The 25,993-nt window shown below is 41.3% G+C and overlaps 1 protein-coding gene across 2 annotated transcripts in view; it reads left to right on the top strand.

Moving 5' to 3' along the window:
* Window positions 1-24,913, top strand: part of LMLN (leishmanolysin like peptidase) — an 83,509-nt gene extending 58,596 nt beyond the window's left edge. Inside the window, exon 17 of one of the 2 annotated variants that reach the window (XM_080656649.1) lies at window positions 24,838-24,913. In XM_080656649.1, the coding sequence (XP_080512775.1) occupies window positions 24,838-24,860 (23 nt within the window). In that variant the 3' untranslated portion in view covers window positions 24,861-24,913. Of the gene's footprint in view, window positions 1-6,938; window positions 10,787-24,837 lie in introns of those variants that run through there. The other variant, XM_080656648.1, reaches the window with a different exon arrangement.
* Window positions 24,914-25,993: the final 1,080 nt, after the last annotated feature.

Here is a 25,993-nt window from a genome sequence, read left to right as displayed (position 1 = left end):
CAAGGGCGTGTGCCTTGGTTGCGGGCACATCCTCAGTGGGAGGTGTGCAGGAGGCAGCTGATCGATGTTTCTCTCTCATCGATGTTTCTGGCTCTCTATCCCTCTCCCTTCCTCTCTGTGAAATATCAATAAAAAAAAAAAAAAAAAAAGCCGAAACCGGTTTGGCTCAGTGGATAGAGCATCGGCCTGCGGACTGAAGGGTCCCGGGTTCGATTCTGGTCAGGGGCATGTGCCTTGGCTGCGGGCACATCCCCAGTGGGGGGTGTGCAGGAGGCAGCTGATCGGTGTTTCTCTCTCATCGATGTTTCTGGCTCTCTATCCCTCTCCCTTCCTCTCTGTAAAATATCAATAAAATATTTAAAAAAAAAAAAAGCATTGTAATCTATAAGTCATTACACAATTTTGAAAAATGTATAAAATATTATAAGAATAGATGTCTTTAGGCATTGCTTTTTAAACATTATAAGTATCACTGTTGAAATTCTAAAATATCCTGATTTCTCATGTTTGTTAATGTGTGAATAGAGCACACACTAGGCCCTTAGTGAACTCTGTACCAGGGACTATGGAAGACTTTACATAAGCTATTTCTTTTAGATAAATAGTTTATTTCTTTTTAATATAGTCTTTATGACCCACCAAACTTATAAAAAAAAGATTTGCTGCTTTAAATGTACTTATGTGAGAAATACTAAAAATTAGAATTAACCTGTGATGAAGTTTATTAGACAAATGATCATTCTAATATGTTTTATGGATTAAAATCATTTAGGTTTTTTTTAGTATGTATTTAAAACATTAAAATTGCTAATATTCTAGAGGAATATAAAAATATATTCCTCTCCCCAAATTCTTCTGATTTTTTTTTTATTGTTAATCTCAGCTTCACATAGCTTTTTCTTGCATTTGTAATTTCTTTTGGAATGTAAAACTTATCTTTTTTCCTTTTTTCTGGTTGTCACTTCTAAATGCTAGAGTATAATTAGATAGTTGTTCTATACTGCCTAAGATAGTGAATATAAAATATTTCTAAATTCTTTCTGGTCTCTTCAGATTGTAGGTGTTATTTTTGTTTCCATTTATTGAATGCTGAGTGCTTTATGTCTATATCATTGCATTTAATCATCACAAAACCTAATGAGATAGGAATGATCATTTTACACATGAGAAAACTAAGGTATAAAGAGATTAAGTGTAATGTGTTTACTGTCAGATCAATAATGAGATTCAGGTCAAAACCCAAATCTGATCATCTCTAATTCATTTTGAAATGCCCTCTTTGAATATTTTCTTTTTAAAGATTACTGTCACATAAAGTTCAGTATTTTTTTTAAATATGTTTTTCTTGATTTTAGAGAGAGAGGAAGGGAGTGGGATAGAGAGATAGAAACATCGATGAGAGAAAAACATTGATCAGCTGCCTCTCACATGCCCCCTACTGGGGATCGAGCCCGCAACCCAGGCTTGTGCCCTGACCAGGAATCGAACTGGTGACCTCTTGGTTCAGGGGTCGATGCTCAACCACTGTGTCACACTGGCCCGGCTAAAGTTCAGTATTTTTGAAGGACAACAAATGTTCCAGAGCTGCCATTAATGTTTTAATAGTTTGTTAAATTTTAGTGTCAATAGTAGAAAAAGAAGCAGGTAGTCCTTCTTCATTTCCTTGGGCCAAATTGAGAATCATGAGATAAAGGTATATGCCTGTGTTATTAGACTCCAGGTTCCATTCCTTATTCCAGCCAAGACCCTTCTACCTCATGCTCTAGGCCAGAACTTATCCAGTAGAACTTTCTGGGGTGATGGAAATGTTCTGTTATCTGCATTGCCCAACAGAGTAATCATTAGCCACATGCGACTGTTGAATGTGTGATATGTGACTGGTGTGATTAAGGAACTAAATACTTTACTTCATTTGAGTTAATTTAAATTTAAGTAACACACATAGCTGGTGGCTATCATATTGGACAGTGCAGCGCTAGATCAGTTTCTCAAACTTGTGCATGCATCAGAATCATGTTAAAACACAGGTTGCCAAGCCTCAACCCCAGAGTTTCTGATTCAGAAGATCTGGGTCAGAGCCTGAGAATTTGCATTTTTAACAAGTTTGCAGATGATGCTGATGAGAAGGACTGTTCTTGGAAAAGTAGGATCTTTGTAAGATTTAACAATTACCAGCTGATTCCATTGGGAAGAATAGGAGTTTCCTCCTGTTTTACCTGCATTACCTGCAGTGAAATAATTTTTTAAAATACTTATACCACACTATATAAGGTGCTCAGAAGAACAGGCTGCAGTGCCGTGGCGTTATCATTCTATTAATTGTAGAGCTGAAGACTAGCCCTATTTTCCACTTTTAGCAGTCAGACTTGAAGCTTGGTTGGCTCTTTATTGGTCAAAATACAGGGTGTCTGTCCCAAAAGAAGTATACATAATTTAATCGCTGAAAACTCAATTTTGAAAAAAATGTATTTTAATAAACACTGACTTTATAATTATTCAAAGTGTGTATATACATTTTTGGGGGACACCGTATATTAGAAAGGACAATTTATCTCAAGATAAATTCAAGTTGGCCTGGTCTCTTTGCTGCTGTAAAAGTGTTTACCAACCCTGGCCAGGTAGCTCAGTTGGTTAAAAGTAGTGTTCTGTTACACTAAGGTTGCAGGTTCAATCTCTGGTCAGGGGACATATAAGAAATAACCATGAATAAGGCATAAATAAGTGGAATAACAAATCTCTCTCTCTCTTTTCTCTTTCACACGCGCGCACACGCACGCTCTTTCTAAAAACAATTAACAAAACTAAAAAGTTTTCCTTTGTGAGAATTATTTTGGGAAATAGTTTTAGCCGTGAGAACAGTTCATGCCTAAATTAAAATGGATTTCTAGTGCCCAAAGCCCATAGACTCTTTTTTTTTTATTTCTTTATTAAGTTATTACATATGTGTCCTCATCCCCCCATTCTTCTGTTTCCAGATGAAGGTTGGATGTGGATAGATAGGTAGTTGTTTAGAGATTGTGGACCATATGCCCTGGCTTGCCTGGGACAGTCCATATGCCTTTTGTCCTGGTATAATTGTTAATAGTGTCCCCTGTGTTTAAAAAAAATCAAAGAGAACATTTATTTGATCTAAGCAAATTTTATTTCACACTTCATGAAGCAAGCAGTCTCCACTCTCAATAGAGAACTGCAAAATAAGGAAAAGGGATACAAGCAGGAAACAAGGAAGAAACACTCGTTTTAAGTTGGCCCGAGTTGCATATCTGACCTTATGTTGAAAGATCAAGGAACAAGGAAATTAGTATAGAGCCCAGAGTGGCTTGTTGGTTGGCAGTTGGCTGACTGGATATACTATCTTTCTGGTCAAGCACACGGAAGTGATCTAAGTTTCAGAGAGACCAAGATGGCGGCATAGGTAAACACCTAAACAACTGCCTCGCACAACAATTTCAAAACTACAACTAAAAGACAAAACGGACATCATCCAGAACCACAGGAAGGCTGGCTGAGTGGAAATTCTACAACTAGAAGGAAAGAGAAAAGCACACTGAGACTCACAGGAGCCGCAGGAGGCAGAGGTACTGAGATGCGCGCCGAGAGGACTGGCAACTGAGTGCGCAGCTGGCTTTCTCAAGCAGGAGGGAGACAAAAGCTCCTGACTGCACTGAACTCCAATTCCGGGCGAAACTCTGGGGACCCAGACTCATTCGGGGAGAAACTGGACTGTCTGGCAGCGGGCAGAACTCGAGGCGGCTTTCTCTCAGAGGTGCTTGCAGCGAATACCATGGGACACTGAGACACAGGGAACTATTAGGGCAGGACTGACGGGAAACCAATGCTGTCTGCTCTGCCCTGAGACTCGGCCCATCCAAGCTGAGCACAGAGACTCTTGCAAGTCTTGTCTCATAAGGGTGTCTCCAGCACAGAAGTTCTCCCAGCGTAGACACAGTTGATCCTCACAGCCAATTGGCCTGGAGGTCAATTCCTCCCAGTGATACCAACAACAATCAAGGCTTAACTACAACAAGACTGTGCACACAGCCCATAAAGGGGTGCACCAAGAGTGTCCACCTCAGTTAACTGGGGAGGCTGAGCCACTGGGCCCTATAGGACACCTAGCACACAAAACCACTCTATCAACTCAGGGAAGCAGCCAAAATGCAGAGATAAAGAAACAGATCACAAATGAAAGCAAAATACTGGATATAGAGTTCAAAACCATGGTTATAAGGTTTTTCAAGAATTTTCTAGAAAAGGCCCATAAATTTAGCGAGACCCTCAAGGATATGAAAAAGGACTAACTAGAAATTAAGAATACACTGACTGAAATAAAAAAATATTATACAGAAGACTAGAGGATCGCAAGAATCAAGTCAAAGATTTGAAATACAGAGAAGCAGAAAACACTAAACTGGAAAAGAAAAAAGAATCTAAAAATATGAAGATAGTGTAAGGAGCCTCTGGGACAACTTTAAGCGTACCAACATCAGACTTATGGGGGTGCCAGAAGAAGAGAGAGAGCAAGATACTGAAAACCTATTTGAAGAAATAATGACAGAAAACTTCCCCCACTTGGTGAAAGAAATAGACTTACAAGTCCAGGAAGCGCACAGAACCCCAAACAAAAGGAATCCAAAGAGGACCACACCAAGACACATCATAATTAAAATGCCTAGAGCAAAAGACAAAGAGAGAATATTAAAAGCAGCAAGAGAAAAACAGTTAGTTACCTACAAGGGAGCACCTATACGACTGTCAGCTGATTTCTCAACAGAAACTATGCAGGCCAGATGGGAGTGGCAAGAAATTTTCAATGTGATGAATAGCAAGAACCTACAACCAAGATTACTCTACCCAGCAAAGCTATCATTCAGAATTGAAGGGCAGATAAAGAGCTTCACAGATAAGAAAAAGCTAAAGGAGTTCATCACCACCAAACCAGTATTATATGAAATGCTGAAAGGTATTCTTAAAGAAGAGGAAGAAGAAAAAAGTAAAGAGAAAAATTATGAACAACAAATACATATCTATCAACAAGTGAACCTAAAAGTCAAGTGATTTAAAAACCTGAGGAACAGAATAACCTGGTGAATATAATAGAATCAGGGGCATAGAAAGGGAGTGGACTGATAATTCTCAGGGGGAAAGGAGTATGGGGGGGTTCATGAAGAGATGGACAAAAATCATACACCTATGGATGAGGACAGTGTGGGGGAGGTAAGGGCAGAAGGTGGGGTGGGAACTGGGTGGAGGGGAGCTATGGGGGGAAAAAGGAGAAATAATTGTAATAATCTGAACAATAAAGATTTATTTTTAAAAAAAATAAAAAATAAAATAAAATGCCAAGAGCAAAAGACAAAGAGAGAATATTAAAAGCAGCAAGAGAAAAACAGTTAATTACCTACAAGGGAGCACCCATATGATTGTCAGCTGATTTCTCAACAGAAACTATGCAGGCCAGACGGGACTGGCAAGAAATATTCAAAGAGATGAATAGCAAGAACCTACAATCAAGATTACTCTACCCAGCAAAGCTATCCTTCAGAATTGAAGGGCAGTAAAGAGCTTCACAGATAAGAAAAAGCTAAAGTAGTTCATCACCACCCCAAACCAGTATTATATGAAATGCTGAAAGGTATTCTTTAAGAAGAGGAAGAAGAAGAAAAAGGTAAAGATAAAAATTATGAACAACAAATACATATCTATCAACAAGTGAATCTAAAAATCAAGTGAATAAAAAAATCTGATGAGCCCTAACTGGTTTGGCTCAGTGGATAGAGCGTCGGCCTGCGGACTCAAGGGTCCCAGGTTCGATTCCAGTCAAGGGCATGTACCTTGGTTGTGGGCACATCCCCAGTAGGGGGTGTGCAGGAGGCAGCTGATCGATGTTTCTAACTATCCCTCTCCTTCCTCTCTGTAAAAAATCAATAAAATATATTAAAAAAAAAAATCTGATGAACAGAATAAACTGGTGAATATAATAGAATCAGGGGCATAGAAAGGGAGTGGACTGACAATTCTCGTGGCAAAAGGGGTGTGGGGGGTGCGGGAAGAGACTGGACAAAAATCATACACCTATGGATGAGGACAGTGGGGGCGGGTAAGGGCAGAGGGTGGGGTGGGAACCGGGTGGAGGCGAGCTATGGTGGAAAAAAGAGGAACAATTGTAATAATCTGAACAATAAAGATTTATTAAATTAAAAAAAAGAAGTGATCTAAGTTTCAGTTTGCTGACATGGCACCATCTTGAGATTAGCAATGTATTTCAAAACTTGTCTCAAAATGTCCTTATTTGTGATGATAAATTATATCAAATTACCATAAAAAAGGGACAAGAAAGAAAAGAATAGAGTTCTACTTCCCATGTCAGAATAGCCAAGATATTAATCTACTTTCCTGTGTAACATCTTTAACTTTGCTGGTATACTAGCCGAAGACACGTCTTTCTCTTCTTGGGTGCTGTTTTTTAACCATGATATGGTAGGTACATCTTCTTTTCTTCCTGCATAAATATTTTGTTCTTTTTCAAAAAATGCAAAAAAAATTGACTTTACATATCTAGGTTTTAGGGAGTCATATTGATTGATTGATTGATTGATTGATTGATTGATTTCAGAGAGGAAGGGAGAGGGAGAGAGAGAATCATCAATGATGAGAAAGAATCATTGATCAGCTGCCTCCAGCACACCCCCTATTGGGAACCGAGCCCACAACCCGGGCATGTGCCCTGACCAGATATTGAACCGTGACCTCCTGGTACATAGGTCAATGCTCAACCACTGTGCCACACCAGGAGGGCAGGAAGTCATTCTTGATTCTGCCTTCCAAGGTGGTCCTTGTTCACCTTTAATAATCACCTATATTCATCTGTCAGTATTTAGTTGATATAATATATTCCAAAATGTCTATAGAAAGTCAATTTTTGTTTTCAACCCTAGATCTCTGTTCCCGTTCCTCTAGCCTTGTGGTCACCCTCTGGCTTCTGCTAGGCAATCTGTTTCCTCTGCTGGCTGGATTTCTTCTGTGTGTATGGCACTAAGAATGGAAATGTGAATTCTCAAGGCATTCTTTTGTGTCATGTTCCTCTGAACAAAGCACAAAATCTGAGTGAATATCAGCCTGTGCAGAAGGCAGAAGTGGCTTTCCTGAGTTTGGCTTGAAAGTGTTGACCACAGTCAGACCTTGAAGCAGAGCTTCACAGCAACCCAACAAACAGCCTTGGCTTGGAGAAGGGGAAGGAATTCCAAGTCATCAAGACTCTTTATTGTTCAGGATGCATAACCTTCCTCAAGTTTTCCTTTGAAAATGGGATATTGGTGAAATTTTCAGATTACATACCTCAGCATTCTCATTAACCTAAAACAGTGGTCGGCAAACTGCAGCTCGCGAGTCACATGCAGCTCTTTGGCCCCTTGAGTTTTTAGCAAAGGCCAGCTTAGGAGTACCCTAATAAAGTTAATAACAATGTACCTACCTATATAGTTTAAGTTTAAAAAATTTGGCTCTCAAATTTCAATCGTTGTACTGTTGATATTTGGCTCTGTTGACTAATGAGTTTGCCGACCACTGACCTAAAATGATGGGAAAGTTCATCAGTACTGCAGTAATAAAGAACTGCTAATTACTTCAAAATTATAAATTGTGGATCCTGAACCCACAAGTATAAATTATCCTTTGACTTACAGAAAATAATTGAGTTGAGGTTTCTACATCATTGTTATACCTATATTGAATTTAATGAGTGTACATGGCACAATTAAATCATTGTTCTTTTTGTTCTAAAATGTCTTTTCTTAAATTATGTTTTGCTAAATGTTACGATTTAACCATGCTCGCCTTTTCAAACTAGCTGTGTGATAGTTTACTATGGAATCATGGTGTGTTGGTAGCCCTCTTCCAGCTGCATCTGTTACCCCCAGATCTCCATACTCAGTTTCCTGTTGTATCCTCCATTCGTTTAATAATGACCTGAAAAATGGTAGAAGTAGAGAGAAAAGTAATGTGCTCTGTAAAAACATTGAAGATCTGTACACAGAAGAAAATATAAATGTATGTTTTTCAGATAATAGATATGACAACTATAATCCAACAACAAATAGAACTATTCCTTTTTTAACAATGAAGATAAAAAGAAATTCTGGGATAGGTATGCAGTTATCTTCATGTGGGCTTACGAATTGTTTCAGAAGAACTTCTGAAAATTATTTTATATACAAGAAGAAAAATATAAGTCAAAACAAGATAATCTGAATTGTTTACTAATAGAAAAGTGTAGGTTTGGTGTATGGCCCAGCCAATGGGGTCCACTTTACTGCACAACATATGGCTCAATCCTCAGAAGTTATAAGATAGGCTTTACTTTAAAAGGAGGTGATGTCCTTTACCTCCTGCTTTTGGCCCTTCTGTTACCATGTAGATTCTGGTCCACAGAAGCAAGACTACTCTGGAGCTTATCACTCCACTTTAGTAATTAGATTCTTCAATGATGAATGATTCCAGTTTTTCTCTCTAAAGCTAACAAAGTCCTGTGGCATTATAAACACAGCCCTTGGACAAGCATGCATGCATGCATTCATTCATTCATACATACATTCATTCATTCATTGGTTAGCCCTTTAATTCAGTATATAACTATCAAGCACTCTATGTAAGAAATTGTGCTAAATGAGCAAGTAACATAATTACTGAGGAGTAATTCCAGCTGATTATTTGGACCTGGGGCCAAACAGCTACCCCAGCAAAGGAAAGTTGCCTTTTTAATGCATAAATTTTAAATATGTATTTAAATGTGCAGTTTTGAATTAAAGGTATTTCATTGTGAAAGCTGGGGTCTCTAGCATATCCACCTTCAGCTAAAGAGAAGCTAATAGTAAAGGTGTCAGGTCAGTGCTGTTTTCTGCCTGTGTCATGTATCTCTTAAATTGTGCAACATCCGAGAAAAGTATAGAGTATATTTTTTAAGAAATCTATGAAAATCTAAACTTACATTCTGATTGTGATTATGGATCATCCTGCAAAGTTGTATAAAGAATTTCACCAAAAAAACTATGAACTAAGAATATATGTGAGATTTACAATGATAGGTTTGAATATATTTTGACTGTTGTGCAGTGATGCCATTTAGGTAGTATTGTTTCTGAGCATGGTGCTTTTTATACTTGAAATATATTTTTGCTTTATTGATATAATTATATTTGCACTAATGACTTTCTGGAGAAAATATTATAGATGACATTTTTTCTACATATATTTATTAAGCTTGGAATCTGGTATCCCAGTGTTTTCTCTGCACAAATGTGAAACTTGATAAAGTATAATGTTAACAAATCTTGAGTTTCTGAGAGTAACTAAATGTACTGTTGTCTTCCTTCCTCTTCAAGTCTTAAAAGTGGTTGCTTATCACTGATTCTGTATAGTTTAATCAGTGAAGACTTAGAAGGCCATTGAGCCTGTAAAAAAAATTTAAGAGGCACATTTTAATCACTCAGATTATGACAATATTCTAAAAAATGAAGACTTTTAAAATCTGAGGTTTCAATACAGAATTAGTGGGCTAGAATTCAGCTTTGAACTGACGAATTTGAAATGGCTGAAGTGGCAGTATTCTGTGGCAGGTTATACCCTTCATATTAGCAAAACCAGTTCCCTGAGAAAGATCGAGCAGACTGCAGCCGTGATGGAAGAGTGGGGTAGGGAAGGAGAGTGGGGAGGAGCTGATTTGGGGGTAGTAGACTGGAGTCCTTTCTGACTCGGGGAGTGTCAAGCGCTTATAAACTCCGACTACCTCAGTTTCCGTTCAGACTTAGGTTCATTTTAATAGGATTAAGGTCCCAATTGTATCAAGTGAATTTGTCTCTCAGGTTTTCAAGAACAGAATTTACAGGAAGGAAGCAAAAGCCATGTCAGTAGATTTGAGCTGACAGCTTTAAAGAAACTGGCAAGGAGTTAGGAAGTCTTCATGTCAACCCCTCTAATATTCTCCTGAAAAACATCCTTTTCCCTTACTGATTTCTTAAAGATACCTATTTTTGTTAAGATCAAATAGACATTCTAAAAATGTTATAAATTGTGCTAAAATTAGTTTCAGCCTAATATGTTGGCTTAGAATTTATGATTATGTGAAGATGAAACATGAATTAATGAAGTTTAAATAACTTTAGGAAGAAGTGTAAATAAGTATATCAGAGTATTCTTTAAAACTTAATATCAGTATTCTCTTCAGTGTTAGAAGACTCACTGGTTGAAATCATCTGTAAAATGGCCAGGTGCTTTCTCAGGATCTTGCCAGCTCTGATATTCCATGACTAATACTGATCCAGAATTGCTAGGTTACTGCTGGGTCTGAGCCGCCTCTGAGAGTATGCCAGCTTGCACATCATGTTCATCGCAGCGTCTTGTGCTTGAAGCCTTCGCACAGCCCATGGCCTTGGACGCTGAGTGGAAAGAGAAGAGCCTGTCCCTGAGGGCGTTTGCACAGTCCTGGCAGGAGGAGGTGGACTCTGTCACATCCCCTCAGACCCAGGTATCGTGGGCTCCGGTCATCGTGCAGCGTCCTTGCAGCCCAGGAGGACTAACGTTAATAAAGACTGTGCTTCTCCTTCTGAAGAAAGAACTTACGTAAGGGGTGACTTTTTTTTTTATACATTTAGGCAGAGTTGGGGAAGGAGTGGTGAATTTTTTTCTTTTATGTTTACATTTTAAATAAGTAAAATAGAAGATTTAAAAACTAACCTTTATTTATGGTATTGAACTTTAAGTGTAATATATTCCTTAAAAAAACATCTTTAATAAAAATGAAAACGAAACTATGTCTTGTCTTTAACACTGCCGGGTAGTTGTTTTGTTTTGTTTTTAAATCCTCGCCTGAGGAGTGCAGATATATTTTCCATTGATTTTTAGAGAGAGTGGAAAGGAGGAAGGAGGGAGAGAGAGAGAAACATCGATGTGAGACACATTGACTGGTTGCCTCCCACACATGCCCTGAGTGGGGGAGGGGTTCAAACCTGCAACCCAGGTACGTGCCCCTGACCAGAAATCAAACCTACGACCCTCTGTTCCAGGGCTGACGCTCTAACCATTGGGAACACCAGCCAGGCCAACACTCAGTTTTTAAAAACCTGGATGGGAAACACAAACAGAGCCAGCACTCTGCATAGAGAAGATGAGGTGTTTATTATGAAGTATAGTTCAGTTTTTATTTTTATTTATTTGTATTGATTTCAGAGAGGAAGGAAGAGGGAGAGAAAGAAACATCAGTGATGAGAATCATTGATCGGCTGCCTCCTGCACACCCTCCCCCCCACACACACACCACCCACTTGGGGATCGAGCCTGCAACTCAGGCATGTGCCCTTGACCAGAATTGAACCTGGGACCCTTCAGTCCACAGGCCGATGCTCTATCCACCGAGCCAAACCGGCTAGGGCAGTTTTTTATTTTAAATTGTCCTACTCAAAGAAGGAGGACAGATGTTATGAAAAGCTACAGGGAATAGCCCTCAAATAGTTAAACAGAAAAGAGAACAGACAATTCAGGGCAGCCACCTCTGGCTGAACATGTTCCCGTCCCTTTTGCCCTGTGCTGTGGGCCAGGAGCTGCATTGCATGGCCACCCTGGCGCATTCAAGGGCCACACTGTGGTGGTAGCAAGTAACTTGTGTCTAGTCTCGGAGTGGGATTCTTCCTTATGACCTGAAAGTAGTTTGAGAGCATGTCCCTGGGACATGCCTTCACCATGTGCACTTAGCCATTCTGCCCTGTGCTGCCCTGTGACATGGAGCCCAGCACTTCCTGAAAATGATGGAATGTAGTAGCCTGTGTGACTGGATTGCTGAGCTGAAATCTTTGTGGGAAATGTTAATATTTGCCAGTATACTGAAGATAAATCTCATATATTATTATTTGTTTACCTTTTGATATGTTCATAGAGTATAGCTTATTTAGTAGATGTTATTACCGGTACATAAACTAGTCTTTTGTCCACAACTTCAGATTTGCTGAAATGGAGGGGTTTATTTAAATCAATTTTATTAGTGTTCAACCAGATGTTCATTTTTTATTGTTTTAAAATAAATTGGACATATTTGGAGATAGTTGTCCAACTATCAACTATATGTGATCTGATGTTCTAGTACAGGGATGGGGAACTTTTTTTCTGCCAAGGGCCATTTGGGTAGTTACAGCATAATTCTTGGCCTTACAAAATGATCAACTTAAAAATTAGCCTGCTATCATTAAGTCACCGCTAATGCCTCGGCTGGGCCAGCCCAAATGATTTCGCAGGCCTTATATACAGCCCACAGGCTGGACATTCCCCACCCCTGTTCTAGTGGATGACCAATGCCATTCCCATTTTATATGTATAGAAGTGTTTTTTGCTACCCATAGACATTAGTATGTTCAGTGACACTTTAACTCTCAATACCACTAACACTCCTTTTTAATTTTAGTTTCAACAGAAATTCAACAATTTTCTGTCATCTCATTTTAAAATATTCAGATCACAAAAGTAGGTTTACAGTTGTGCGTATGGAAAAAGACATGCAGGTTAGGATTATGACAAAAGCTGTATTAACTCAAAAGAATGTCATGTTGCAACTGTAAACCTGTGTTTGTCCACCCCTGTGTGAATACTTGGCTTCCTCCCCACATCAGTGGGTCTCCTAATGACGTGTCAAGAGGGCGGCAATCCCCATTCCTACACCTTTGCCCACCTCCACCCACCCCTTCCCCCTCCCCCCCCCCCACACCTTCCCCCTGGCCATTATCACACTGTTATCTGTTTCTATGGGTTATGCATATATGTTCTTCAGCGAATCCCTTCATCTTCTTTCACCTAGTCCCTCCCTCCCCACACCCCTCTGACAGCTGTCAGTCTGTTCCATGTATCCATGCCTCTGTTTCTATTTTGTTCATCAGTTTATTTTGTTCATTAGATTCCCATATGAGTGAGATCACATGGTATTTGTCTTTCTCTGACCTATTTCACCTAGCATAATAATCTCTAGCTCCATCTATTATGTCACAAAAGGTAAGAGTTCCTTTTTTATGGCTGCATAGTATTCCATTGTGTAAATGTACCACAGCTTTGTTATCCACTCATCTACTGATAAGACATTTGGCCTGCTTCCAAATCTTGACTATTGTAAATAATACTGCAATGACGATAGGGGTGCATATATTCTTTTGAATTAGTGTTTTGGATTTCTTAAGATAAATACCCAGAAGTGGGATTGCTGGGTCATTTGGTAGTTCTATTTTTAATTTTTGAGGAATCTGCATACTCTTTCCACAGTGGCTGCACCAATCTGCATTCCCACCAACAGTGCATGAGTGTTCCCTTTTCTCCACATCCTCACTAGCACTTCTTATTTGTTGATTTATTGATGCTAGCCCTTCTGACAGGTGTAAAGTGGTATCTTACTGTAATATTAATTTGCATCTCTCTGATGATTATTGATGGTGAGCATCGTTTTATATGACTACTGGCCATCTGTATGTCCTCTTTGAAGAAGCGTTTATTCAGGTCCTCTGCCCATTCTTTTTATTTATTTTTTATTTTTTTGGTGTTAAGTTGCATGAGTTCTTTATAAATTTTGGATATTATATCCTTATCAGATGTATCATTGGTGAATATCTTCTTCCATTCCATAAGTTGTCTTTTAATCTTGTTGGTGGTTTCCTTTGCTATACAAAACCCTTTTAGTTTGATGTAGTCCCATTTGTTTAATTTTTCTTTTGTTACCCTTGCCCAAGGAAACATATCCAAAAATAATACTACTAAGAGCAGTGTCATAGAGTTTACTACCTATTTTGTCTTCTAGGAGTTTTATGGTTTTGGGAGTTATATTTAAGTCTTTAATCCATTCCCACCAGGAAACATAGCCAAGTCTAAATCATCTTACATCTGTACTGTTACCCAGTTATCAGTACTATCCATGCTATCTTCAATACCATCTTTTTGGTCCTCGAGCTCACTTCCTCACAATCACTTCTGCCCTAGGGCTGAAGGGTTCTGGGTTCGCTTCTGGACAAGATCATGTACCTCTGTTGGTTGGGGTACATAGGGGAGGCAACCAATCAATGTGTGTCTCTCCCCCTCCCACTCTCTCTAAAAATCAATGGAAAAATATCCGTGGGTGAGGATTAACAACAAAAAATCACTTATATTTCTCCCTCTGCCTTACGCAGGCATAATGTATACATTATAACTGTCCTGAGAGAAAGCTTTCGACTCTTTTTTAAAAATATATTTTTATTGATTTCAGAGAGGAAGGGAGAGGTTGAGAGAGATAGAAACATCAATGATGAGAAAGAATTATTGATCGGCTGCCTCCTGCACACTCCCTATTTGGGATCAAGCCCACAACACGGACATGTGCTCTGACCAGGAATCGAATCGTGACCTCCTGGTTCATGGGTCGATGCTGAACCACTGAGCCATGATGTCTGGGCAAGCTTTCAACTCTAAGTGCCAAATTTTAAAAAGTGTAGTGGCAAACTCTGTTTGAAAGTTGCCAAGAGAATAGATCTTAAAAGTTCTAATCACAAAAAAAGAATTTTTTGTAACTATATGTAGTGTCAGATGTTAACTTTTGTGGTGATCAATTTGCAATATATAATATCAAGTCATTGTTACACATCTGAAACTAATATAATGGTATATGTCAATTATACCTCAATAAAAAATCATACAGAACAGAAGTATACTGGCAGACCTGAGTAAATCAGAACAGAATGGTCAGGATGATGGGGACCTGGAAACTGGCATACTAGAATGAATATATCAAGGCAATTGGGATTTTTCTCCTGTAGAACAGAAGCCTGAGGGTTGTCATTGCGAAGAGAAAGTCCTTTCTCTGTGTCCTTCCAAGTGCAGACCTGATCCATAGGAAGTGGACTGCTGCACAACATAAGGACATTTTGAGTCTCTGTCAATGAGATGGGAGGTAGCCACTGAGGTTCTCTATTTCACCTTGCTCATTCCTCCATTCTTGTTCTTGCATGGAGGAAGCGTTTAGCCAAAAGACGTTTACCTTCTGATATAAGAATCATAAGGAAACAACTTGCTAAGCTTCAAACACATGCATACAACACCTCTGTTGAATGAGCCTAGACCTGCTGGAATCATAAGCTACTGTTGACCTTACACAAATAGATAGCCAGATATTTCTCCAGCAAAATGGGTTTATTCAGAACAACAAAGAATTGCAAGGACATGAGGTCTAATAAACCATGTGCAAGTCCCAAGAAACAAAGGAGAGGAGACTCTTTTATAGAAAAGAATAGCCCTAGCCGGTTTGGCTCAGTGGATAGAGCACCGGTCAGCCTGCAGACTGAAGGGTCCCAGGTTCGATTCCAGTCAAGGGCACATGCCTGGGTTGCGGGCTCTATCCCAGTAGGAGGCGTACAGGAGGCAGCCAATCAGTGATTCCCTCCCATCATTGATGTTTCTATCTCTCTCTTCCTCTCTGAAATATATATATATAAAATATGTATATATACATAAATATATATATAAATAAAAACATAAGTTGGTAATGCTATTCTAAACAGTTCTTCCTGCTGGGCTTTGTGCTTGGCTAGGGGGTAAGGGCTCCCCCTTCTGGCCTTGCAACTTTATTTTTTAAAATTAGGTTTCTGTTTATTAATTTTCACACTACCCATTTTGGATCTGTTTGAAACCTGGCTTTTTAGCACCAGTGACATGAAACCTGAAGGCTGTTGATGGCAAAGAAGAGTTTATAATCCTTCTCTGAACTAACAAGAGACCTGAACTTATAATATTGCCTTTTTTAAAATATCTTTTTAAAAAACATTTGTTTTATTGATTTCAGAGAGGAAGGGAGAGGGAGAGAGAGAAAAATCAATGATGAGAGAGAATCATGGATCGGCTGCCTCTTGCATGCCCCCTACTGGGGATCAAGCCCACAACCCAGGTATGTACCTTTGACTGGAATTGAACCTGGGACCCTTCAATCCGCAGGCTGATGCTCTATCCACTGAGCCAAACAAGCTAGGGCTATAATATTGCCTTTTTAAAAACATGTTTTTTATTGATTTTAGAGAGAGAGGAAGGAAGAGGGATAGATAGAAACATCGATGAGAAACATCATCGATTGGCTGCCTCCTGCATGCCCTTTTGGGATTGAGCCCACAACCTGGGCATGTGCCCTGACTGGGAACCAAACCAGTGACTTCTTGGTTGATGGGTTGACGCTCAACCACTGAGCCACACTGGCCAGGCAATATTGCCTTAAATAATAATGTACTTCTTTGGTATAGCTACACTTTCATCTTCAGCTTAGAGAACCTCAGTTTCAGACTGTTATTTGGGTCATTATATATTTTCCTTCTAATTTAGGTAGTTAATATTAGCAAGTCAGTGACTTGTCTTTTATCTTTTATTTCTTTTAAAGCTTAAACAATGGAAGATATTTCACAAAAACTTCCTTTTTTTCTTTTTCTTTTTTTTTGTTAATCCTCACCTGAGGATATTTTTCTCATTGGTTTAAGAGAGAGTGAAAGGGAAGAGGGGGAGAGAGAGAAACAGCGATGTGAAAGAAACACATTAATTGGTTGCCTTGTGCATGTGCCCCAAACAGGGCCCAGAATTGAATGTGCAGCCCAGGTACATGCCCTTGACCAGGAATCAAACCTTTCACCTTTGGTTCACAGAATGATGCTCTAACCATTGAGCAACATGGGTCAGGGCAACAGAAACTTTCTTATACAAAAAAAAAAACACATAAGGGAGCATTTGAGATCATGCTCCCAGGCATATGTACTTATTTTGGCTCAAATAAACTCTGATAAAAATTTTTAAATAAAAAACACATAAGAAAAACAGCCACTAGATGATAATTCAATTTACAAATTGGCATCACTTTGGTCAACAAATATCCAGACAGAGGCTTATCTTTTAGACTAGAGGCCCGGTACATGAAATTCGTGCACTTGGTGGGGGGTCCCTCAGTCGGGCATTACACCCTCTTGCAATCCAGGAGCCATCAGTCGGACATCCTTAGCGCTACCACGGAGGTGGGAGAGGCTCCCACCGCCGCTGCTGCACTGACCACCAGGGGCAGCTCCTGCATTGAGCGTCTGCCCCCTGGTGGTTAGTGCGCATCATAGTGACTGGTCATTCTGCTGTTCGGTCAATTTGCATATTAGCCTTTTATTATATAGGATGGCCCTTCTGCTCTTAAGAATGTGATTCTCACCCTAGCTGTTCTGGCTCAATGGATAGAGCGTCAGCCTGCAGACCAAAGGGTCCCAGGTAGATTCCTGTCAAGGGCACATGCCCAGGGTTGCGGGCTAGATCCCCAGTAGGGAGCATGCAGGAGGCAGCCAATCAGTGATTCTCTTTCATCACTGATATTTCTATCTCTCCTTCTCCCTTCCTCTCTAAAATCAATAAATATATATGTATGTATATAAAAAAAGAGTGTGAGTCTCATCTCCTGGTTTTTCCAGGTTACCTCCAAAAGCGATAATACGCCAGGACAAGCAAAAAACAAAGAAGTTGTGAACATTTCCATGGGGCTCATTCATCCACAGGAGTGTAAGTTCTACAGGGCAGATATTTCTGCCTCTTTAAGTTCATTGATGTGTACCAGAGCCCAGAACATTTCCTGTCACATAGTAGGTGCTCGATAAATATTTCTTGAGTTTTTGAAGAAAAATGAGCAAGACACCTGTTTTGTTTTTGTTTGAGAGGGGCCAATAGCATACAGGATAATAACTTTTAATAAGCCAAGTAAAGAAATAACATACTTCAAATAAAAGCCCAGCTGGCATGGCTCAGTGGTTGAGCATCAACCTATAAACCAGGCATTCATGGTTCAATTCCAGGTCAGGGCACATGGCCAGGTTGCAGGCTTGATCCCCTGTGTGGGTTGTGCAGGATGCAGCCAATCAGCAATTCTCTCTCATCATTCATGTTTCTATCTCTCTCCCCCTCTCCCTTCCTCTCAGAAATCAATAAAAATATATTTAAAAAATTAAAAAGACAGATTAATCACACTCTTGTTCCAGGCAAGGAAAGATAGAGAAATAAAGTCCAAATTTAAGAGGAGGTGTACCTTTTTATACTTGAAGGCACCTGGGAGAGAGGGTGGCCAACCAAGAGCTGATTTGCAGCTGCCAGAAAAAAAAAAAAAGTGACAGTTGCTAGAAAGACCAGTGTTGGTAAGTAAGCAGCTGATCTCTTTCACGGGAGCTGCACTTTCTCACCACTGCCTGTGCAGAGTGCCTCACCAAGACAGAAGCTAATGCCCCAAGGGTCTTTGGGAACTTTTCAGGCTTAGGAAGAGTTGCCTCTCCTAAACCAAAACTCTCAAATAGTCCTCACAGACTCAGTATTTATGGTCTAAACTAGAGGCCCGGTGCATGAATTTGTGCATGGGTGGTGTCCCTCAGAGTGGCCTGCGGGGATTGGGACAAAACCGGCAGGCCCCACTGTGCCTGCCGTGGGCTCACATCCAGTCAGTCCTGATCAGGAGAGGCTCACAGAGCCACAGCGATGCCCATCAGCTGTGAGCCCTGCGTCTGGCGCCCATCCCAAGGGGGATGGGTGGGGGCAGGATGGGATCGGCCCTCCAGGCAGGCAGTGAAATGTCCTTGCCAGCCCAGGATCCAGATCTGTCCCGCTGACATTTGCACCGGTTATTGGGAGCCACCTGGCGGCCGTTTTTATATAGTTTCTTCATTATGGAGTGTCTAGGAAGGGGAAGCAGCCATGGTGCCCAAGGCCGACTTCCAGGAGGCCAGCAGCACTGTAAGGATCGTGCTGGCAGCGCTGGTCTGTCTGTGCCTGGCCCATTTTCCAGAGATTGGACCTGCAGGACTACTGAGGGAGTGAGTGGCTGCCACTGGGCTGGTGGGCCGCGGAACAGGTCAGTCAGCTGAGTGGCACTCCTGCTGTGGGAGTGCACTGACCACCAGGGGGCAACTCCTGCATTGAGCATCTGCCCCCTGGTGGTCAGTGCACATCACATCAACCAGTCGACTGGTCATTCAGTCATTCAGTCATTCGGTCGTTCTGTAGCTTAGGCTTTTATATATATAAATTATATACATACTAGTATATATAGATGCCCCCTCGCCATGTTGTTTTTCTACATGTTCTTATTCATAAGCCTCTAGCAGGGCCCCTAAGCACCTGGACTGCTCACTGCTTCTCAAGGACAGTAGATGTAGAATGATCCTGGCCTGACTTACTTCCTTCTTATATCAAATCAACCTTTTTTTTTCCTTTGTCATAAGCAAGTGGATTAAAACAGCTTCACTTAAGTCATAAGTGGATTTGAAATCATATTAAACCAATACACACCACCAACTTTGTTTTATAATGCCTTTTCTCAAGGTCAATACCTTCTAGAATTGATCTATTCCCCTAGTTCAGTCTTGGTGGGGAGGCACTTGGGAGAGAGGGTTTCCTGGATATTAGAAAAGACTCCAGCCCAGCTGGTGTTGCTCAATGGTTGAGTGTCAACCCATGCACCAAGAGGTCGCCGGTTCAATTCCTGGTCCACATGCCCAGGCTGCAGGCTTGATCCCTCTCTCTCCCTTCTTCTCTCTGATATATATATATATATATTCCATGTGAACCCAGAATTCCATTTTTGACCAAGACAAGTCTCTGAGCGAGATGCCCGAGGCCTTAACCCTCTGGGCAGGTCCTTATTCTTCCATGGACGTGGGGTTTGAGGCCTACAGCAGTAGCTCAGGACTGATAAACAAGAGTTTTACCCCAGCTGCCCAGAATGCTTTTCCAAAAGAGCCTTTTGATTTCTCATTGGACTTTCCTCTCTCTGATCCCACTGAGAAGCTCAAAAGACAGGCATTTACATGGTGCATAGAAACTGCTTTGGGATTTATTTAACAGTCCTCGGAGAAGGTCAGTGTTGACTTAGGGTTTACAAAGCAGCACTCTCTCTCTGGTTCCCCCACCAGCTCATTGATAAGGCGCAATCATAGTGCTCACTGAGCTTACAAAACAGGAGCAAATCTTGGCTGTATCTTGGAGAGGGAGATGCCAAAGGCTCTAGGCTTCACAATGAGCTGTCAGCTTCATGCATGCAGCCCAGGTGTCACTCAGGAGGTTGACAAGCACAAGGATATCAGAATCAGAAGAAGCAGCCTTTACCTGTGCCTTCTGCCAAATCACCCTTCTCTCCCCCCAACCCCTCACATCAAAATCTGGCTGGAATATTTCCTGGACTTGCCACTGTCACCGGTACACGGTGCTCAACTGACTTAGCCTCTGCCTCAGTTTCTCTATACGGGAGGCCCTTCATCAGAGTCCATTCAAAGCTCATTGCACCCAGCCACTTGCCTCCTGGCAGCTCACTGCTAAATGATCCGAGAGAGACATGTAGATGTCGCCATTACCGGAGACTCCAGAGTCATTTTATTTTATTAGAAGAGACATTTTCTGTAGCCTATAACTTTATGAAATCATTTTCCTTATTTATATTTTTTCCACCCCACATAACTAAAAATTCCTCCTAGAAGTAAGACCAGATGAAGTAGGGGGTCCTCTTCCCCACTGGGTGCTGCTGGGGGTGAACTTACGATGTCCCGAGAAAAAAAGAATTTTCTGAGACTCACATGGGAAAATGAGTGATTTTCATTTGTGTGGAATTAAATCCCTGTGTTTCCAAAGTCCCATTTCCCTTAGTCCAGTCACAGAAGACGTGTAGCTGGGGTTTCAGTAGAGATAGAAGCAAAGGCAGTGTCAGAGTTCCTTTCCATGTTGGAGCCAGGCCCAGTACAGCATCAGGCTAGCTGCAGTCCATTAGTCCAGTGTGTGTGTGGCAGGGGGGGTAAGTGGGGGAGGGAAGGAGAGGGGGAGCAGGAGCAAAAGAGCCCATAAGCCCAGAGTCACACAAGTTCCAGCAGAGCCAAGAGCAGAAGATCACAAGAGAGCCAACTTCTTTGTTTAGGGGCTAAGCATCCCAAATCTTCACGGGCTTGCAGTGGCCATGCACATCTGGCCAATGACCTTGTTCCCAAGTGTGACTGACAGAAAGCACCTTCCCTAGGTCACCCCAACTTCACTGGGCATGTGTCTCTCTCCCCCTTGTCCAGTCCCTTCCCCCCAGAGTTTTGCAGGGAACATTGCCTCTCCTTTGCTCCTTTCCTGCTGTTAATAACTAGCTAATTACAGCGGTATCAGAAGTACTAAATTTTATTCTTTGCCACAGTTCCTTAGTAACCGGTCAGAGTTCCAGTTTTCCTTTTCCTCTTTACCCCGCGTCTCCGAGAACTTCATCTCTGGGTCAGACTGTCCCAGTTCTGCGTCCTCCCCGTTTCCACAAGGGAAGTCTATCTTTCCCCCACATGTGCCCTGTCACGGTCGCTGCTGGGCTCTCTCATCCCTGCGTGCATTTGCCCCCAAATCAGTGGCATCTGTTGGAAAGTCCTGTGCTTCTGCGATTTTCTTTCTTCATGCGCTGTCCCCCAGGGAATGCTTTGGTTAGTTGGTACATGCCACATTGTACCTTCATCCCCTCCTCCTGTTCATGGACTTCCTGTAGTGATGCTCCAGACATGGGGACTCGGGTGGAAACAAGCAGACATAACTCCTACCCTTTATTTCAACTTCATTTTCTACAAAAATACAGTATACCAAAACGTAAACTTAGTGAACACATTTTGTCCTTACACAAGGTCAGAGAAAATGTATTCACCCACCAGTTTCTATTTTTTGTTGTTGTTGTTGTCAATGCTCACCCAAGGATATTTTTCCATTGACGTTTAGAGAGAGTGAAAGGGAATGGGAGAGAGAACCATTGATGTGAGAGAGATATCGATTGGTTGCCTCCCACATACACCCTGACCAGGGCTGGGGATTGAGCCTGCAACCATGGGACATGCCCTTGACAGGAATCGAACCCGGGACCCTTCAGTCCCAGGGCCAATGCTCTATCCACTGAGACAAACTGGCTAGGGCATGGTTTCTATTTTAAAGAGACAGATATCTCAGGAGGGCCTGGGTCTGGGGGCAGCATGCCCTTCCAATGCCCACAGGGCAGGGGACAAACTGGAGGCCACCTCTCCCTTCCCAGGGGGCAGTCATCTCTCGGCTCCAGTGACTGTTTCCAGGCAAGACCATGCACTCAGCTTCGCTGGGCCTTCCGATTTTTCAAAAGAAGTCATAAAACAGAATTTGATGCCAATCTTTTGATTTTTAAAGATTACCAACTAACTCAAATAATGTGCAGACCAAATATATCTGGAGCTATATGGCTTCGAACTCTCTTTTTTGATGATATATTAAAATATTCTATATATAACTTGTCCTATTGTTTGCCTTAAAGACCTTTGTTGCAATTTGTCTCACCACATCCTCATCAATACTCCCCCTCTGTACTTTCTAATATGTCTTATCACCACACGTACGCTCTGTTCCCCTTCATCTCTGAAATTCTGAGCAGATGGAAGAATAAGACCTCTCAATGTTTATCTTGCTGCTTTGATTCATTAAACCCTAAAATCAGCATATTGTGAGATAATTTCATATGCATCCATCCCAGGTTTATAAGATTTGATAAAACTAGTTTAGCTGTTCCCTGTGTTACACTACAAAGGCCAGAATATTTGTCTCCACCAAGGCCCTATAATTTTTTTTAATATATTTTATTGATTTTTTGCAGAGATGAAGCGAGAAGGATAGAGAGTCAGAAACATTGATGAGAGAGAAACATCAATCAGCTGCCTCCTGCACACCTCCTACTGGGGATGTGCCCGCAACCAAGGTACATGCCCTTGACCGGAATCAAACCTGGGACCTTTCAGTCTGCAGGCAGATGCTCTATCCACTGAGCCAAACTGGTTAGGGCATCAAGGCCCTATAATTAAACACTTTGTCCTTTATGAATCTTGGGATTCACAGGATCAACACTTTTTACCTTGTGGCAGGGTTGATTCACTGAAAGCTAGTCTTTCCCTGCAAAAAAGTTCATGGTTTATTCATTTATTTTTTACAATTGTGGTAATCCTATATAATAAAAGGGTAATATGCAAATAGACTGAACGACAGAACAATGGAACAACCAATCAAAGCATAATATGCTAATGATATACTAAGGCTGCTCAACCACTCACTATGATGTGCACTGACCACCAGGGGGGCAGATGCTCTGATAGGTAGGTTAGCTTGCTGCTGGGGTCTGGCCTGTCGGGACTGAGTGAGATGGGCCAGACATACTCTGGAGTCCTCCCAAGGTCCCTCCCTGGTCCAATTGTGCACCAGTGGGGTCCCTCAGCCTGGCCTGTGCCCTCTCGCAATCTGGGACCCTTCTGGGGATGTCGGAGAGCCAGTTTCAGCCCAATCCCGCAGGCCACGCTCCTTGGGAGGGCACCAGATGCAGGGCTCATGGTTGGCGAGCGCTGCTGTGGCAGCGCAAGCCTCTCCCGATTGGGACTGATTGGGTGCAAGCCAGCGGCAGGCACAGTGGGGCCGGGATGAGCAGAGCGGCAGGTAAGAGCTGCAAGTGGCATTGGACTGTGGGTTTCAGCCCAATCCCTTGCAGGCCACCCAGAGGGACCCCACCCATGCACGAATTCATGCACTGGGCATCTAGTCATTTTAACCATTTTTATATGTGCAATTCAGTGGCATTAAGTATATTCACAGTGTTGTGCAACTATCACCACTATCTGTTAACAAAAATTTTCAGCACCCCAAAAAGAAATTCCGTACCCATTAAGCAATAATTCCCCATTCCCACTTTCCCATCTCCATAACCTCTAATCTGCTTCCTGTCTCTATGAATTTGTCTATTCTAGATATTTCATATAAGTGGACTCAGACAATATTTGTTCTTTTGCATCTGGCTTATTTCACTTAGTGATTTCAAGGTTCACCTATGTTGTAGCATGTATCAGAACTTCATTCCTTTTTATGGCTATATAATATCCAATTATATTTATAGATCACATTTTGTTTATTCATTCATTTAATGATAGATATTTGGGTTGTTTCCATCTTTTGACTAATGTGAATAATGTTGCTATGAACACTGGTATACAAAAATCTAGTTTCAATTCTTTTAGATATATACTTAGAAGTGGAATTGCTAGTTCATGGTAAATTTATTTTTAACTTTTTGAGGAACCACAAACTGTTTTCCACAGCAGTTGTGCCATTTTACATTAGCCACCTGCAATGTATATAGGTTTCAGTTTCTCCACATCCTCACCAACACTTATTTTCCTTTTTGAAAAAAATTATTATAATCATCCTAGTAAGTGTGAAAAAAATCACTGTGGTTCTGATTTGTATTTCATATGTTTATAGGCCCTTCGTCTATCTTCTTTGGAGAAATGTCTATTTAAGTCATTTGCCTTTTTTTAAATTGTTTGTTTGAGGTTTATTTTTATCTCAGAGTTTTGAAGGCCTTACTACTGTAGGTTTGCAGGCATTCCATCTGCACTTGCAGAGTTTATTAACAATCTAGAGCGCCACTCAACCTTAGCTAATAGACTGTGTTCAGGGCTGTCCATTTTTAAATTCAGGGCCCATTGGAAGAACAGATTGCTCAGCATAGAGTTGGTCTTTCCGGTCCTATCATATCTCTAGATGAACCAAAAAAAGAAATGAAAATGAAACAAAAAGAGAGGATAAGATTTGAAGTTAATCTAGGTTACTATTCCTCGCTCTTCAATTTAACAAACATTTCTTGAGCAGTTTATATGCAACAAGCACTGTACTAGGTGCTGGGGATACAGCGGTCAATGAGATGGATGTGGTTCATGTAGGAGACAGAATAATAGTCCCCAAAGATGTCCATGTCCTAATCCCGGAAACTGTGACTATGTTACCTTACAGGCCCAAAGGGACTTTGCATATAAGGTTAAGGATATTGAGATGGAGAGGTTATTAGAAGAGTCCTTACAAGAGGAAGTGCGGAGGACCTGACTGAGAGAAGATGTGAAGATGGAAGCGGAGTCAGATGGAGAACTGAAGATGCTATGCCTTTGGCTTTGAAGATGGAGAAAGAGGCCATGAGCCAAGGAATGCGTGCAGCCTTTAGGCTGTGAAAGACAAGGAAACAGATTCTCCCCTGGAACCTCTGGAAGGAACACCGTCCTGCCCACCCCTTGCTTTTAGGACCTCTGACTTCCAGAACTTTGAGATAACAGGTTTACATTGTTCTAGCACTACATTTGTGGTGATTTGTTACAGCAGCAATAGGAAACGAACACAGTTCCTTCTCCCCCATAAAGGACACTGTGGCCTGGTGGGTAGTAGTCAGCAGGCCTGGGTCTGACTCTCTGCTCAGTGCCCTGTAGCTGTGTGACTTGGGGGCAGATTACTTTATCACTCTGAGACTCATTTTCCATGTCTATAAAACAGAGATATCGCCCTAGCTGGTTTGGCTCAGTGGATAGAGCATCGGCCTGTGGACTGAAGGGTCCTAGGTTCGATTCTGGTCAAGAGCACACGCCCAGGTTGTGGGCTCTATTCCCAGTGGGAGGCATGCGGGAGGCAGCGGATCAGCGATTCTCTCATCATTGATGTTTCTATCTCTTCATCTCCTGTCCTCTCTTAAATCAATAAAAATTATAGTTAAAAACAGTAATAAGTAAAAGGCAAACTATACAAAAATATTTTTGAATGGGGATATCAATGTTTGCCTCACAGAGTTGTTGTGAGAATTATTGATTAAAAATGTAAAACAGCCGAAACCGGTTTGGCTCAGTGGATGGAGCGTCAGCCTGCGGACTGAAGGGTCCCAGGTTCGATTCTGGTCAAGGGCATGTACCTTGGTTGCGGGCACATCCCCAGTAGCGGGTGTGCAGGAGGCAGCTGATCGATGTTTCTCTCTCATCGATGTTTCTAACTCTCTATCCCTCTCCCTTCCTCTCTGTAAAAAATCAATAAAATATATATTTTTTAAAAAATGTAAAACAGCTGGGATGTAGTACGCTCTTAGTAAGTGGAAGCTGTTATTTTTGCTACCACTATTTGTTTTTTCACATGC

Source organism: Plecotus auritus, assembly GCF_963455305.1.
Source record: "Plecotus auritus genome assembly, chromosome: 2".
NCBI classification, from domain to species: Eukaryota; Metazoa; Chordata; class Mammalia; order Chiroptera; family Vespertilionidae; genus Plecotus; species Plecotus auritus.
This window is presented reverse-complemented; position numbering and strand designations above follow the sequence as displayed.